This window comes from Saccostrea cucullata, unplaced genomic scaffold (assembly GCF_032062105.1).
Source record: "Saccostrea cucullata isolate Sc308-1 unplaced genomic scaffold, CSIRO_AGI_Scuc_v1 ctg483, whole genome shotgun sequence".
NCBI lineage: Eukaryota > Metazoa > Mollusca > Bivalvia > Ostreida > Ostreidae > Saccostrea > Saccostrea cuccullata.
Window position 1 is genome coordinate 221,589 of NW_026929240.1, and position 18,628 is coordinate 240,216.

Genomic DNA, 18,628 nt, shown 5'->3' on the forward strand with positions numbered 1-18,628 from the left:
CCCAACTCCTTTTTGGTGCCATATTCCCTGTAAGCTTCATTAAGTAAGACAAACTCTGTGCATTTTTTACTTTAACAACGTTTTCTCAGAAGGATACCAATTATATTCAAATTTTAGCATTGCACCAGTGCGCATGTGAATGCATGTGCGTTATGATTATATCATCTTGTCTACACTATCTACATATTTTAATATACAATGTATTAAAGCATTCAGTCCAAAAGTATGAAAAATCACTCTTTCAAGTGTATTTTTCATTTCACTCGTTCCAAATGCACGCATGTGCCTGCACTTGCATGATGACCATACCTTCTTGTAGGAGTCCCTTATATCTATCTATGTTCTAAATCCCATCCTGTTTGGTTGAAAAACAAGGGATTTATAGCCATTTCAAGTTTAAGCCAATCAGATTGCAGCACACATGCATGCGCGTGATTTGATGATTTTTTTTTCTATATCATATTGTAGGATATCCTAATGCATGACTATGTTTTAAATTTCAAAGCATTTCGTCAAAAAACAAAGGAAATAAAGCCATTTAAAGTTTCAGCCAATCAGATTGCAGCACGCGGGCATGCGCATACTTTCATGAACATTCTCATATATCACGCTGTAGATCTTCATAATGTAGGTCTATGTTCAAAATTTCAAAGGATTATGACAAGAAACAAGAAAGATATTGAGACTTTAGTTTCAGCCAATCAGAGCGAAGCGCACGTGCATGCACGTGAGATCTTACTTTTTTGACCATGTCATTTTGTCTATGCTTCTAATATATACTTATAATATGAGTTTCAAAGCATTTCATCAATAATTTAAATAGTTACGTCTGTTTCAATTATATTGGACATTTCTCGTGTTGCACGTGCGAGCTCTTGCAAGCACATGTGCATGCACATGCTTTCATGATAATTTTTATATAACAGGCTGTAGATCTCCCTAATGTATGACTATGTTCAAAATTTCAAATGATTTTATAAAAAAACAAAAAAGATATTGAGACTTTAGTTTCAGCCAATCAGAGCGAAGCGCACGTGCATGTGCGTGCGATCTTGCTATTTTGACCATGTCATCTTGTGCATACTACTAATATATCCTTACATTATAAGTTTCAAAAGATTTCGTCACAAAATAGAAAAGATACATTTATATCCATTATATATTGGTCATTTTAAATTTTGCACGTGCGCGCTCTTGCAAGCACGTGCGCGCAAAATGACCTTGATTCCGCAAATCTACATAACATGCCTACTTACCCTAAAAAGGTTTCACCTAAGTCGGATGTGTAGTTTACAAGATCACTCGCGTACAAAATTTTCCCAGGAAGAAAAATAATAATAACTAGATGCGTTCTTGTTGCTGGTGCAACAAGCAGGTCTTCCGACCGACTTCTCTTTTGCAATCTTGTCTGCGTCATCCCATGAAATAGATTTCATAATGTATTTTTTCGTTTACGTTCATTTACAGCAGTTTCTCAACACAGATCGTGATTGTTCCAGGTATTTCATAAAATATCTCCAAATATAGCTTTTAAAAATCGGCAAAATCTTCCACACATGTTATAAAAGAGTGAAAAGTAATTTGCAACTAAAAAAAGACAAAAACAAAGAAAAAATTTGGGGAACGCCCCGAGCGGGATTCGAACCCCCGACAGTAAAACAAAGTTTGGTTCGGTCATATCTTTGCAATAAACGCACGCATGAAAAAAATGAAAACATATATAGATATCTTTGAAGACGCTCTATAAACCCTGTAAATCCGAAAGAAAAATATTGAAAAACAAAAAAGTTGAAAAATTAGAGTTTTTGAATTCACTTCCGTTTGCGACCAGAAGTAGGAACGACAAAAAATGAAGGACGTTCGGCACATCTACATGTGATGGTCTTTCATGTCCATGAGTTTCAATTTCATATCTTTGGCCGTTTTCGAGAAAAGTTGTGTACAAAAATCCATTTAAAAAATACAGATTTCCCCAAAAATCGCGAACGGAAGACAAGTTTGGAAATATGAAAAAAACGTCTGGAGATATTAACCTGGTGCATCTTTCCTGTAAAAATCTTTGAAATCCGTACAGTCACAGCTGAGATATCGCCATAGAAATGAAAAAAAAAGAATAATAATAATAATAATAATAATAATAGGAAACCGACGGAAAACAATAAGGTCTTCCGAAGGAAGTCGGAAGACCTTAATAAGAATAATAATAATAAGAAACAGAGTAAAAACAATATGTTCCCCAACTTCGTTTGGGGAATATAATTACGTCTAAGTGGTACTAAATTTATTTATTTATTATTCATTTATTTACCTTGACCCTTCTTCTTGGTCAATAACTTGAGCAATATCAGACCTGTATTGCATGAAATACTGCATGACAAAACTTTGGTTTCTCTTCAATGGATGATCGAGTTCTTCCACTTTCACAACAGCATTTAGCAAATCCAGGAACTGTGGAACATTTTCTTTATGGATGGACACTAATGTCATAATCTTGTGAACCTGATAGGAGTGGATCTTCATACAAGTGTTGGAGTTTCCAGTAAACACCTTCAAAAAGCGTAAGTGTAAGACAATGTGGTTCTATAAAGAACAGTTCATAGTCTTTATTTATTATACTTGTACATATTACATACATGTAAAACCCCCAAACCTCATTTTGTAAGCTGTGTTTTACTTTTTTCGTCACTTTTATAAATGACATATTTCACTTTTACATGACGTTATTTGTCTTTGCCTGCTTTGAACAATAAACAGGCTCACTCGTTTGGCAGGAGAACTAAGGAACATAAAACAATTGTTGTAGAGTACGAAATGGCATGACCATTCCTTTAGAATTTGAATTTGTTCTTAAATACAATTAGTCAAGTAATTGAAGAAGAATAATCAAACTGATGCTACAAAATTCCTGAGTCTTTACCTCTGTAATGCATTCTGCCAATTCTGACTCTGCACCTCGTTTTGATAGAAGCATGTCTAGTCGGTCAAACAGACGACCTTGAACGAGTTTGTTGCCTCTAGCCATAAATTTCAGCAGGGTAAATGCCCGCTGAAGAACCTTCTTCTGTCCTGTGTACTGATCCTATAAAGTTAAAAGCAAAGAAAAGAATATATATTTTGGCTAAACTGTGCAGTCAAAGTTTAACTGGTACAGGTTCTGTAAAATTTATTGAAAAATATATTTGTGAATGATAGAAATATAAGTTGTAAAAAAAATTATATTAAGTTTTCTGTTTTAAATGTCACTATTTGCCATTTTAACTGTATTGAAAAGAATATGAAAATCTGTTAATTTTCATATGAATCATTATATCTGGAAATTAAAAAGGATGAAAAATATAAGATACAAACCAGAAGGCGAACGTCAATATCCTGTTGAAGGATGATAAACATATCTTCTATCAGGCCTGCAATTAGCAATAAATCAGGAATATTAATATAAGATGCATTTTATCTGTTTTCTTTACATTGCATTTATAAATAAGATTAATTTTCGAATACATGTATATTTGAATGCAATTTATTTAGTAGAATATCAATAAATTTATCAAAGCCATTACTATATATCCATGGACAATTACCATGATTATATAAGATGCTTTGATTCATTCCATGCGCTTCTTCGGGTTCCTTTTCTAAATGGCACATTCTATAAAATAATAATGCAAGCTTAATACATCAGGAATATTATTTTGAGAGTGTGAAACTGAAATTTCTAAACATTATTATACCCTCGCTTAAAAAGCGGGAGGGTATATAGTTATCAGTATGTCCGTCTGTCCGTCTAGCTGTCCGTACGTCCGTCCGTCCGGCTGTCTGTTACGCTTTGGGATACTCATCCCTTATCCGCAACTCCTCTCATACCACTAAATGAAATTTGATAAAACTTTTACAGAATCTTTATAACATATTGCCACTGTACACCTTTTATTTTACTTTTTGATCTGACACATATTTTGGGTGTCCCACAACAAAACATGGACACTCCCATTATATTCATTTGGGGGGGGGGGGTGTATCATTTAATGAACTCATTGCTCACTGTAACTCAAATTGTTGTTTTTGATATTTTTAATAAACATTTTCAGTGTTTTTGCAACATTTCCCCCTCCTTCCCTGGAGAGAAAAACTTATTTCTTGTGATATATGTGATTTTCTTAATTAAGAAATACATAACAAGTTTATAAACTTCAGTGGGAATTGAAGTGGGTCAGTCACGTGATCAAATCCTGTGAAGGCCGAAGGCCTTCTCAGAAGATTTTATCACGTACCGACCCACTTCAATTCCCATTGAAGTATATAAACTTGTTATTTATTTCTTATATATACATTTGAGACAGAAAATTGAATATTTTCAAATTAAATTATTCACTAACCGTCCAACGTAGATTTTGAGAGATGATGCAAGGTGTAAATCGGCTTGAATGGCGGTTACGCTTCGAATTCACGAGGCTAAGGATTTTATTTCTAAGGTAGTATTTTGTGAAAGGCTACATCTGATCGGTAATAGTAAACAGATTGTTGTCTGGGAATATTTTTATTCATGAAAACTGATAATCGATGCTGAAAAGACACAAAAAACTCCTCCGATTCGAAGATCGACGATAAAAAGTTGGAAGAATTTCGGTCGCCAGAAAGGAATGGATGGAAACACTTGACTGAGCCAATTAATTTGCAATCAATTGGATTTAATCAAAAACATTCAATCTACGATTTTAATAAATAATGGTATATTTATATTGAAAACACGGACACACTTGCGAGAGCTTATATTGTTACGACAACTCCGAAGTGTTTGTCAGCTGTTTCACTTTGTGGCGTGATTGCAATGCTTTGATATTTTCCAACAGATTTATACATTTATCGTGAGTAGAATTTAATGAAAATATTATAGTTTCTCACGGAATTTTATACAAGGTCTACCCCAAAAATTAGGATAAACGTTAGAGACTGTGCAACTGACAAAAGTGTCATAAAAGTTGTAAACAAACGCTAGTTTTCATGTGTATATTCTCTATGTACGTAGGTTAAATCGATAGCCTAAAAATGTATGAACTACTCGTTTCTATTGTAAATAAATTAATATTTTACTTGCTTATTTTGTTCATTTCTATAAAAAGCAAGTAGAGCAAGTCATTTTGTACAGGTAGAGATCATTGCACCGTGTGATTAGGTCACGTATTGACCTCTGTCCTCTGACAAACTTCATACAGAATTGAAGATATTTGTTCTCTGTATGTTTATATAATGGAGAGATACCACAAATTTATATATTCTAAATTGAACATGGATCTGTACATAAATACAGTTATTCAAGTACAGTCAAACTTGTTTTAAGAGGCCACCTTTGGGAAGTCTGGAAACTGGCCACTTAAGACAGGTGGCCTCTTATTCCAGTTTGCCCTCAAAGAGGACATTTGGTCAATAAATAAACAACATTAAGAACTACAGTTAAATTAATTAATCATAATTAAACAGTTCAATTTCACAAAAGCTCTGTATGTGTATATATAACAATTAAAGCTCATTTTAAAAGAATTAATTTTTAAGATTTCGAAATGTGTAAGGTTTTGTGCATGTTTCTGTTCCTACATATTAGTTAAACATCTTGCATTCATAAGTGTGCTTTTGTTACATTGAATTATTAAAAAATCTTTTAATTTTCATTTGAAGAAATACATACAGTGCCTGGCTATTATCCTTTTTATAAAGAAAAAATACAGTTTAATTTTAATGGTAAATAAAATAAAGCATAGGAATTTTAGTAAGAATATGTCGATAAAAATTTCACTTACATAATACTAGAAAGTCAGCTGTGTAACCCCCCCCCCCCCTTAATCGGTAATAAACTTACTTGCTGAAGTTAATAAAGTCTGATTAATTTCATTGTTTATAAAGCTGTCAGAAATTTCTTTTTAACATACATAGACACACAAATAAAATTAACCAATTGACCAGAGATATGTATTTACGCAGTTTAAAATTATTCAACAACACAGGTGTCAAATGCAGTAGAGCGTGACTAATCCCTATAGATCCTCTCTTGATACTGATAGTGAAATTCACGAGATAATCATGCCATAGTAGCAATTAGGGCTTCCACATGGAATCAAAATCTAAAAGGTGTGAATTTCTTTAGCTATAGAGGAAAGTATCAATTGTAATTAAATTTTTTTAATTGTTCAATCGGCGATCTTGAAAAATAATTACAAATTGATCTAACAGGACAAATATTTTTTTTTTCATAAACACTGAGTTCAGCGTATCTAAAAGCAATTTGTTTAATTGCATTAATAGGTTAAATTGACTATCGAGGATATAATTACCCAAGCCAACACATTTAAAAGATGTGATAGAATCGCAACAAGTGACGAAATGGCCGCCTATTACAGTTTCAATGAGGCTGTTGGGGGAGGATTTGAGTGGCCGCTGGCCGCGTTACACAGGTGGCCGTTTATTCCAGTTAGAATATATAGTAAAAATCATCGGGGGGAACCGAAAGTGGCCGCTGACTGCAAGTGGCCGTTGATTTCGGGTGGCCGTTAAGACAAGTTTGACTGAATATATCTACATCTTACAAATTTTCGCTATAAATACTTACGATATGAGTTTGTTCAACATGGCGACGAGCTCCTCCGCCTGCTGGTTGTCTAATTTGGCAGACGACAGACGCCTAAGGCTTGGGAGAAGTGTCTCCAAGGTTTCCATCACTGCCTTAGATTTGTCAGTGATAAGAACCTGACAGCGGGAAAAAATCCTTTTCTAATACCATCGAAAAGTGTTTTAAGAAACTTCGTACCAATTTCAGGTGGTACGTGGGATAAAATATATTATCGGGAATTATTTACTTTTCCTACGAACGATCAAGCAAGGCAAAAAGAATATCTGCGCCTTACTTACAGTAACAAAAAAGCTGCAGGGAAAAAATAATTAAACTTCAAAGCATCCTTGACTTTAAAAAATATTCTATCATAAATGTACACATTTGAGGTGCATGAGGAAGCTTCATTAAATGTTCCAATATAAATACCGATAATTCATTTCCAATGATGCAAAAAATTAAAAAGTACAATTGATTTATCTTTGATTACCTGAGCTTGAACAGTATTTTTGAAAAGCTGATGATGAGATGAGAAGTATCTGTTTAAAAGATGCATGGACATCCTGATCATTTCGTCGTAGTGGTAGAAAGACAGGTCCTGAAAGTAGAAAGCATTTCAAACACGTCTGCACGTTGGACGTTCAAAAATAACAAATTAATATTTTCGAGAAAAAATATATATATATGTGATTTAAAAATCATTGTATCTTATTTATGTTTATTTTAAATTAAGTATTAATATTTATAATGAATATTTACAAAATAACAATTCTTTGTCATTTTCAAGTAGTTTATCTTGATCCGAACAATAAAGGTAATCAATTACTGGTGGAAAATGGTTCGGTTAATTCTTATTGTTTTAAGGATTTTGATAAAGTTTCTTTTTTTCAAAAATGCCTACCTTTAGGATATCTACCACTTCATATTTTTTCAGAAAGGATGTCTGCTCAAATATGTCTCTCAGCTTCTTCAAGGCACACTTGCAGACACTGAATTGTTTAACCATAATGATATATGAAAAGAATCATACAAAGCACTCATCCTTAGGCTCATACATTTCTGATTAGGACCTAAATTTCCATTTTGTTATACATGTACTTTTTCAGTTTTTTCTTGTTTTATTTAATTTTTGCGAACTCAAGATATCAGATCTATAAGGGTTGATATTCAAAACGAATATGCTTGTTGATAACTTATTTGGAATAGACTAACAGGCAAAAACAACAGTGGCAGGATTAACATATTAACAAGAAGCCCATGGGCTACATCGCTAACCTGAGCACTGTACATTGAAAAAAACCAGAAATCGGTTTATTATTGAACAATTAAAACCGAAAAGTGATTCCAACCAATCTTGAAAGGGGAGAGGGTATGATTTGAACAAACTTAAATCTACACTAACGAAGGATGCTTGCATATTTCTTTGACTACCTGTGGCTTTATGGCCCTTTACATTTGAACTTACACTGTAACCCCGTCCTACCCCCCCCCCTTCCCCCTAGGTCAAGATTTGAACAAACTTGAATCTACACTACATCAGAATGCTTCTATATGACTAATCATGGCTTTGCCATTCTTAAAAAGATTTTTAAAGAATATTTCAACATATTTCTATGTAAAACTTGGATTCCATGTTGTGGCCCCGCCCTACCCCCAGGGGTCATGATTTAAACAAGAGGCCCAGGGGCCACAGCGCTCACCTGAGCACATCGGGCTTGAATTTACCGCCCCCCCTCCAGGCATTCATCATTTGAACAAACTAGAATCTACACTACCTGAGGATGATTCCATATAAATATCACTAATCATAGCTTTGAAGTACATGAAAAGAAGATTTTAAAAGGTTTCCCTATATATCCCTATGTAAAACTTGGGTCGGCCATTTTGGCCCCACCCTTGCCCCGGGGGTCATGATTTGAACAAACTTGAATCTACACTACCTGAGGTATGATTCCACATGAGTTTCATCTTTCCTGGCCCAATGGTTCTTGAGAAGAAGATTTTTGAAGATATTTCCTATATATTCCTATGTAAAACTTGGGTCGGCCATTTTGGCCCCACCCTTGCCCCGGGGGTCATGATTTGAACAAACTTGAATCTACACTACCTGAGGATGATTCCACATAAGTTTCATCTTTCCTGGCCCAGTGGTTCTGGAGAAGAAGATTTTTAAAGATTTTTTTTATATATTCCTATGTAAAACTAGGGTCGGCCATTTTGGCTCCACCCTTGCCCCGGGGGTCATGATTTGAACAAACTTGAATCTACACTACCTGAGGATGATTCCACATGAGTTTCATCTTTCCTGGCCCAGTGGTTCTAGAGAAGAAGATTTTTAAAGATTTTTCCTATATATTCCTATGTAAAACTTGGGTCGGCCATTTTGGCCCCCACCCTTGCCCCGGGGGTCATGATTTGAACAAACTTGAATCTACACTACCTGAGGATGATTCCACATGAGTTTCATCTTTCCTGGCCCAGTGGTTCTGGAGAAGAAGATTTTTAAAGATCTTTCCTATATATTCCTATGTAAAACTTGGGTCGGCCATTTTGGCTCCACCCTAGCCCCGGGGGTCATGATTTGAACAAACTTGAATATACACTACCTGAGGATGATTCCACACGAGTTTCATCTTTCCTGGCCCAGCGGTTCTGGAGAAGAAGATTTTTTTAAAAATGCCATTAATTTTTAACAAATTCATGATTATCTCCCCTTGGAAAAGGGCGTGGCCCTTCATTTGAACAAACTTAAATCCCCTTCACCCAAGGATACTTTTAACCAAGTTTGGTTGAAATTGGCCCAGTGGTTCTTGGGAAGAAGATGAAAATGTGAAAAGTTTACGACAACAACGACAACGACAACGACGACGACGACAGACAACGGACAAATTTTGATCAGAAAAGCTCACTTGAGCCTTCGGCTCAGGTGAGCTAACAAAGCTGAATGTACACTACCTGAGAATGCTTCCCTATATATTTTAACTTTACTTGCAAGTGGTTTTTGAGGACAAGATTTTTAAAGAATTTTTCTATATATTTGAAAACATGATCGGCCATTGTGGCCCCGGCCTACCCCAAGGGTCATGATTTTAAAAAATTTGAATCTACACTATCTGAGGATGCTTCCATATAAGTTTCATCTTTCCTGGTACAGTGGTTCTGGAGAAGAGGATTTTTAAAGAATTCCCCATTATATTTCTATGTAAAATTAAGATCGGTCATTGTGGCCCCGCCCTACCCCCAGGGGTTATGATTTGAAACAAAATTGAATCTACACTACCTGATGATGCTTCCATATAAATATGATCATCCATGCCTTTGCTATTCTTGGGAAGAAGATTTTTAAAAAAATTTCCTTTATATTTCTATGTAAAACTTTGGTCGGCCATTGTGCCCCCTCCCTACCCCCGGGGGTCTTTATTTGAACAAACTTGAATTTACACTACCTGAGAATGTTTCCCCGTGAATTTCTTCTATCCTGGCACAGTGGTTCTTTAGAAGAAGATTTTTAAAAAATACCACAAAATTTTCATTAATTCCCAATTATCTCCCCTTGAATAAGGGCGTGGTTCTTTATCATAAACTTTAATCTTCTACACCCAAAGATGCTTTGTGGCAACTTTGGTTGAAATTGGCCCAGCAGTTCTTGAGAATAAGTCGAAAATGTAAAAAATTAACAATGACGACGACAATGACAGACGACGGACAAATTTAGATCAGAATAGCTCACTTGAGCCTTCGGCTCAGATGAGCTAAAAACTGCATACATTGTACAATGGATGAAAACAATTGTTGCAATCTGAATTGAAATTTTCATAAATTCATCAAAGATTCTATATTTTTTCTTTAGTATCATTTGACGCTTTTTGTAAAAATGGATAATGTTGCTATTGTTTTTAGATACATGTTTGGTTCTGTACATGTGGGGTTCTGTCTCAATTTATGAAATTTTATTGATAAATATTTTGCAATTTATTTATATAGTTCTTGAGATATTCTACTTATACACCCACCTGTGCTGAGAATGTAAGTCAAAATTTTCGGAAAGAAGAGGGCCTAACTCAGGGGGTGCGCTATCTGGATCAATCGCCTGCGTGTGGGTAACTTTAAACATACTCATGAATCTCTGAAATATAATAGAGTTATTAAAATATCATATATAATATAGTTATTGGTACACTATATTATAAATTAAAAAAAAATCAATCAAGAACGTTGCAGCAGAACAACTCTTGGTATAATTTCACAAGAATGTATTATACCATTAGCAGAGAAAAAAAATTGAAAAATATTTTTATATCTTCAAATGAAAGACTTAAGATAAAATTTCCTATTTAAAAACATTTAATCGCTAAAAGGAAAAAAAAACAAAATACACTGACCTCCATTCGAAGGTTAAAGATGTAGTTGAAGAACAAATCAAGTGTGTCTAAAGCTCTACAAAATAAAAACAATAAGTTTTTAACTATAATCTAAAAAAATAACAGCATAGGAATAATCTTCAAAACGTAAGAAGCAGAATCTTAATATTCAAAACTAGTCTAATAGAATCTAATAGAGAGAATTTTTAAATCTATGAATGTAGGGACAATTTTGTTTGTATTAAAAAAGCTTGCCATTGAGGACAAAAATATTCAAGGACACTGCAAAGCAGAGCATACCCTCGCACATGAGAACATTTACTTTGGTTTAAATAATTTTTGTTGGCATCTATTGTCATGGATTTTGTAAAACAGACGTTTTCGAGGATACGTAATTTCGAGGACAAAAGCATTGCCTGTTCAAATGAATAATATATTTCTTCATTAAAAGAACGTTGAATTTCGTTAATTTTCCCAATAACGTAATCCTCGAAAATTTTTGCTCAATGAATATTGATAAAACCACAGTATATCACATCGATATAACTTTATGTGTTACATATGTAACGCAAGCACTTAATCACTGATTCATATTCACAGAGGCGTGAAACTACTATGTTTGAAGGGGATATCAAGTAATAATGATAATTAAAATGATATCACTTACTGACACTTGGCTTCCACAATGGCTGACGTCTCTTCACTTCTTTCAAATCTTTCTTTTGTTCTGAATGCTTTTAGAACATCATCGGCGTCCTTTCCTGTCATGATGTATGATATATATATTTGTTCGAATCAATGTTATCAGTGATTAGTATTTTGAGTAAAATAAAATTTTGAAACAGAGTAAGAATCTTGATAATATTTCATTTTTATAGGAATTCACTGGCTTCTTTGTCCTCTAAAGGTAATTTTAGAAAAAAAAATGAAAGTGGTTCTTTTTAGGTCCTGTAAAAATTTCTAAAAAAAAAATCCTTGAAAAAGGTAAAAAATAATATAGATATATTTTTAAAAGTGTTACTAAAAACTGTACCTGTGACATTAGGATATGGTTTATCATTTCTATCTGTGACATTAGGATATGGTTTATCATTCCTGCCATCGATCAGAGACATCAGTGGTTCTAACAATCTTGTAATATCCTCTGGTTTGTAGTAGAACCCAAATGACACCAAGTGATCAACCAATCGTAAAACCTGAAAAGAATCAGTACCTGGTGTCAAGAAAATGTTGTTAGATCGTTACCATTTGTTCCATTGAAAAATAATTGAAATAGTTTAGTCTGAGCTTGAAGCTCAGGAGCTATGGAGAGAACGATCATAGGCATTTATGCCTGCTGTTTAATCCATTTCTGAATGAATAAAATATATTTTAAACTAAGCAAACGTTCAGGCTAAAATTAGCATTAGAATACACGTGCTGCGAATATGGTAAAATAGGATTTATTTATATTTAATATGAAGGTATCACTCGCTATGACCAGCTATTTCTAGTTTCTGAAATTGTTATCTGAGGAAATCTGACCTGTTTGACCAGTAGGTTTTTACCGATGGTTGAGGCCGTCATATCCCTATTTCTCATTAGGAACTTAGAAATCCACTCGCTGAGCTTTGGGAAATATTTGTATGTCTTAGATTGTGCATTGTCAACTCGATCCTGTTAAGGAAATAAAGAGAAAAAATATGTTTATCTAAGACCGATAAATCAAACAAATATATTTCACTAATTTCGAATTTTAGGATTCACATTTTTTAATCTTTTCATTTAATTTAGTGATTATCATCAAAGTATATTTTTAAATGGTTCATTAAAGTGCATTTAAAGGTGAAAGGATACAAAAATGAATGATTGTGAAGTAAGAATATGCATTCAAATCAGTTTCAAGTTATGAAGAAATTTTGTACAATGTTATTTAAAAAAGGAGAAAAACTTGTTGAGAACGTGTTTTAATACCGTATGTTTTATCAATCTGCTACCCTAAAGACAATAAATTTAAAAAGACATGAGATTATGTATCTATTCATAAAGTGAACCAATCGTAAAAATATGTTTGAAGAGGACATTTGAAAAAAAAGATATCATAAATATAGTTTGATTAACTTGTACCTCGACTGAGTCGATGTCGTCATATTTGTAGGACAGTTTGACTCGATCCACTACAGAATGATTATCTCCAATATCAACAAACATTGCTGAAATGTAAAAAAAAAATCAATAAAATTAAATAATTGCATATAATTGAATAAAGGAAAGGACACACAAACTATTTAACATTGTAAAAATTATAGTTAATCTATTCATTTTCATTCATTTTTGCAGAGAATGATAAAAGATTACATGTAATTTGTTTAAGGTCAGACGACATGTTCCTCATTTTTTTTTATTTTGTATACCTTGGTATTATATAAAAAAAAGAATTATATATGTCATTATCGTATGATTAGCCGGGCTTATTGCTCAAAGAGCAGTTGTCGGCTTATATCATCCTGTTCAAGGCAGGAAGTCAACCCCATAGTCGCCATTTTAAAGTTACGTGCAAAAATATAGTTCTTACTCTCAACCGCTTTTGAGATAATATAAACGCTAAATAAAGCAACAAAAATAAAACGAAGTTTTAATTATATAAATAAACATTAGTAGTAATGACTTTGAAAACTTCAGTCCTAAGTCAAAGAACATAGTTCATTAGCGTAAGGATTTTTGATAATCAGTGTTATCGTATTTCTCTACACATACGAGGTAAAGCAGGAGAGGGAACCAGACTGGCCTGTTTGTTTACATTCAGCCGCGGTACCAGATTAAGTCTGATTCTGACAAAATCGAATCGTTGTATTAGGATTGAAAAAACTCACTGTCAGTGTCTTATAATTAATATTGATAGTTTTTAAATATTTTTTTCATCAGAATATAAACGTGAATCATGTAAGAAATTCATTCTACTCTGTAAATGAGCCCGGCTCTCTGTACTTCTGAGTACTTTGATTTTTAAAATGTTTTCAATATGTTTTTAAAAGTTAATATCACCCCCAGTACCTTGTCCCTTTGATGATAATTAAGGTACCTCAATTTTTGGTGAGGAAATTTGCTTTTGTAGCTTTACTTCAATGACAAATTCTTGGGGAAAATTATATATTCTTGAGGAACGTGTCATCTGACCTTATCTACAAGCATCAGCGAAAGCTTTCAACTTTCACTTTCAACTTTCACTTACTAATGATAAGGTCACAGTACTGGGATCTGAGTTTGTCTGGCAGTCGTGTGTCACTTAAACATGTAAACGCCTCCTCCCACGTCAGATAGTTCAAATCCTGAGTTATGACTTTTATTGAAAATTCATTCTGACCCTGAATAGTTCAGATAAAATTCATTATTAATAATAAACAGATCAGAAAATTGAATTCTTCTTTTGTTGATATAGATAATAATTTATGATATTTAAACCTTAAAACCTCACTTTTTAAAATAATTTTATGAGAAATAGTGATTTTAATGATAAAACAAATATGTACATGACAAAGATATCCAAACAATTCTAGTTGATGCTCCAGAAACAAATAGGATTCGCTCATGTTACATTCGGCGAAGTTAGACAACTCGGTCCACGTTCTTCCTTGTGTTGTGGAGACATACACAACGCCACTTTCTTTTCCTATTTTTTGTCCAAGGTCAGTGTAATAGACACAATTCTGTCAAGAGAAAGAAGAAAGCTTGCTAAACATGTAATATCATAAGGCAGATATATAATTGTACAAATTATGTTTATTGTAAATAAATGCTGTTTTTGTAAGACAATGATCAAAATAACATAAACTCACTACGACATATTTTCATAACAGTTCAGTTTTCTAAAATTGTTAGTTCTTACAATTTTAAAAAGATTTTGAATATTAATTTTTTACCTCAAAATACCAATACAGAACCTTTATATAACAACAAATAATAAATGTTTTAGTCACATTTTTACACTAATTGGAAAGAGTCTTCAATAAAAGCTCCAAACTCAAAAGTTCTGAAATGAAGTGGAGAAGGGGTCCAATATCAAATATTTTTTATACATAATTAAATAAATGATTAACACACCTTGCTGCCTCTCATTAGCCATGCTTCCGTGATGTACTTTTGATTGACAGCAATGGACACGCCATCACATACACAGAGAACACCAAGCAAGTCCAAATATCTGTGATTCTGAAAATTGCCAATATTTTTTTTTATAAATTAATATCGGTTTATGAACTTTTGACATTGAATTATATGTAATATTCTACTGCCTACAGTTTATGGTTCATCAACTTTAAGAGATTTTTTTTCCTTTTCACTTTGAAAAGTTTTTTTATTTAATGCAGAAACCATTTTAACAGAAATGAAACTAACCTTGTCTCTTTGTAAGAGATCTACGAATTTGTCGATATGTTCATTAGATATTCTGTCCACGATCTTTCTGTTGTCGCGGATAAGTTCCATAACCATGTGTACAGCGTTCAAGCCAATTTGACCCTAAAGAAATCAAACCAACACATTTCATTATGAATTCTAACCTTTTGAAATATCATATATATCACAATTTTTTATTGAACCAGGTTAATGCGCGTAGATCCCATAGCTTAAAGAACGATGCAAGAAAAAGAATTTTGTTTTTATTAAGGTTACTTAAATTGATTTTAAAATTACTCACCTCTCTGATTTCAAACTGAGACTGAAAGAAGTCGATATATTTGGCGATGTAGAGTTCGTTCTTTCTACTGTCTCCCATAAGATACACATACATAACATGATACGCCTCGACGAACAACTTGGTCATGTGACTGGAATATTAAAATATCAATATAAATTTCGAATTCATAAAATTGGAAGACAAAATATTAAAATGTCAAAAATTTCAAGATTATCAACATTCAGTTGGAAGATGGATATCAACCATTTCACAAAATTTAACATTGACAGTTAATACACTTACGGTGAATTTTTTATGTAAAACTTATCTAAACCCAGACATCTTGTACAATTGAGCATAAATACTATCAAAAGAAAAAACTTACCTGAATACTTTCAGTACTTTGAGGAAAAGATGAGAACTTACATTTGATCAGCTGTGCCCCTTAATGGTATATGCAAGAGCCTTACTAGCAGTTCCACAATCTAAAAAGAAATTCCATAAAAACCTCATCTATTGCATTTTATCTGGATGAGAAATTGCTTTATCATTTGGATTTAGAATAGAACATAATATGACTACCAAGTTATATTTTAATTTGCGAAGGGCTCCTCTTATAAAATTAATGTAGTACTGTGTAAATTAATTTCTGAATTCATCAATATGTTTTATGAAATAGGTGGATGAAAATATTTTTTTTTAGTATTTTTAATGTATCAAAAGAAAAAAAGTTCATTCCTCTTTTTAATACTGTATTTACAAAATGTTTTATGTTAACGAAACCTATTTGAAAAATGCATGCATAAAACAATTTAGAAGATCAACTCAAGTAAGACATCAAGAACACTCACTCTAAGGTTTCTTAGCAATTTTTGTCTGCTCTTGATCGGGTATCCGTTGACTACCATAAAGGCGCTTACTTCTTGTAACGCCTAGAAAAAAGCATCTTCAGGTAGATAAATATATATACGTGTTTATAATTGAAACACTTTGAAAAAACAAAAAGATATACTAACACATTCAGCATCGTGGGCCATCTTTGCATTTAATTTCAATCCTGCCTTTTTCTGAAAATAAATCAGGATGCATTCAAAAGAAAAAAAAACATTAAAATTTAAAACATGTATTTAAGATGACCTGAGAGAAAAATTAAACATTGTAAGAATTCATTATAATTTCATTAGAAATATATTTTTTTTAACATAATAGACATGGTCAAACATATGTGAAAGTGAATTGGTATGAAAAAGATAAACAGGAAAAAATAAGAATCTCTACACATAGGGAAAATACACTTAGCATTTATACAATATCTTAAATATTACTCACATCTGCTATAAGCTTTTGTATAAATGGGACCATTCCCGCCATATAGTTGAATATACTGACAAATTCCTCATCCACTTTTTGTATAGTGAAGGCATCATCATATTGCATCTCTTCGATCGTATCGATCTAAGTAAGCAAAGGCAATTAATCTTGTATTATTAAACGTTAATTCTTGTCAAAGTTTTTTCTACAAAGGAATTGAAACATGAAAAAAATCATTTGAATGAATCTTATTTACATATGAGAAACAAGGTGATCCAAAGACCTTAAGAACCCTAGGGGAAGTAGCTGTTTCATAATTTTATAAAAATTTAAGCAAATCGAAAAATGAAAGGCATTATGAATTTAACAAGAATTCATATTTTAAAAAAGCTATTTTTAAATATTTATACAACATCAAAATGGACTCAAACAGAGGAAGGACATTCATTTTTTTTTTACTTTAATGCTGTAAATAGTCTGACCTCTTTAAGTTCCGCCGTGCTCCACTTTAATGATGACATAGATTGTGTGCTATCATCTCCATCCTTCTGTCTTTTCTTGTATTCCTCTGTTACACGTAAAAACATTTTTTTTTATTTTAAGATTAACTACATGTTTGTTTCCTTTAAATGTTTTATATTTGGTACCATTTACTTTTATATCTGCTTCAGAACAATTCAACTTCCAATTGTAGTAATATTACAAATATATATAGAAAGGTAAAAATTGTGAATTTATTTGATGTCCTTTTCATTATTTTTCTTGGTAGTAAAAAAACCATATTCCTACAAGTCTATTTTAGCAGCTAATGAAGAAAATACTATAGTTATTCTATGGAAGATAAGTCAACTGGCACATTTCTGATATTAATACTAAGCAATTACACTTTTTTCAGGTGTGACTTTCTTAATCTCACCTGTTCCTCCATGAAGCCAGCGTCCTGTCACCACGTGTTCAATTCGACAGTAACTGTCTGGGGGTATGTCATAATTTTCCTGTATAACAAAAAAAAATAATATATGGTCTCCAAACAGACACAATGGACAGTCACAGAAAGATTTGTATAGCATTGAAGTAGTAGAAAGAAAAACATGGCAAAAAAAATAACACATGTCTTCAAATCAAGGGGATGATTGCAATTTTAAGATAAAACCCAAGCTTGTTAAATCAAAACGGCCTAGCTAGGTTCATTTAATATTACTAATAATACCAAAACAGCTACTGTATTTAAATAAGAAAAATGGAAACCTGACTGATCTCAACGCAGATTTCTCAATTTTAGAGTCTTTGTATTTTTAAAGATTTTGTTCAAATTTAATTCTTAATTTTGTATATGACGTAGACAAAAAAGAGTATTTAAGGCCAATCCCATCTTCAACCCCTTCTCTTCGAAATAAAATCAAATCAATTTATTCGACCGCAGCCATTTGTGAACTCAGTTCTACGTCGTACCCTTATGACCGGATGTAGTCTGAACACAGTAGTTGGATCTAGGTGATCACTTGTTAAGGTCACGTGACCGTCCTTGACTGTCAAGTATTTCCTTGTGCACATATGAATGATTTTACACTGTTGCTCCCATTTCAAAACGCCTCCTACAAAAAATAGAATATCAAAATATTTACACCTTTATTTATATAATTAATTTTAGAGAACTTTAAGTTTTTTGTCATCTCTCATTCATACAAATAACGTTTTGAGATG

General features: G+C 32.8%; 1 protein-coding gene across 1 annotated transcript in view; it reads right to left on the bottom strand.

Annotated features, from left to right (window-relative positions):
- The window catches only part of LOC134280204 (inositol 1,4,5-trisphosphate receptor type 2-like), a 48,619-nt gene that overhangs the window by 19,604 nt on the left and 10,387 nt on the right, over positions 1 to 18,628 (bottom strand). Inside the window, 25 exon segments of the mRNA XM_062762622.1 lie at positions 2,309 to 2,547; positions 2,918 to 3,079; positions 3,349 to 3,404; positions 3,579 to 3,646; positions 6,599 to 6,735; positions 7,089 to 7,196; positions 7,500 to 7,587; positions 10,612 to 10,724; positions 10,981 to 11,035; positions 11,627 to 11,720; positions 11,993 to 12,155; positions 12,484 to 12,615; positions 13,066 to 13,151; positions 14,171 to 14,303; positions 14,469 to 14,666; positions 15,040 to 15,147; positions 15,334 to 15,456; positions 15,635 to 15,764; positions 16,040 to 16,098; positions 16,465 to 16,545; positions 16,630 to 16,680; positions 16,943 to 17,068; positions 17,407 to 17,492; positions 17,841 to 17,919; positions 18,377 to 18,519. Coding sequence (XP_062618606.1) covers positions 2,309 to 2,547; positions 2,918 to 3,079; positions 3,349 to 3,404; positions 3,579 to 3,646; positions 6,599 to 6,735; positions 7,089 to 7,196; positions 7,500 to 7,587; positions 10,612 to 10,724; positions 10,981 to 11,035; positions 11,627 to 11,720; positions 11,993 to 12,155; positions 12,484 to 12,615; positions 13,066 to 13,151; positions 14,171 to 14,303; positions 14,469 to 14,666; positions 15,040 to 15,147; positions 15,334 to 15,456; positions 15,635 to 15,764; positions 16,040 to 16,098; positions 16,465 to 16,545; positions 16,630 to 16,680; positions 16,943 to 17,068; positions 17,407 to 17,492; positions 17,841 to 17,919; positions 18,377 to 18,519 — 2,818 coding nt within the window.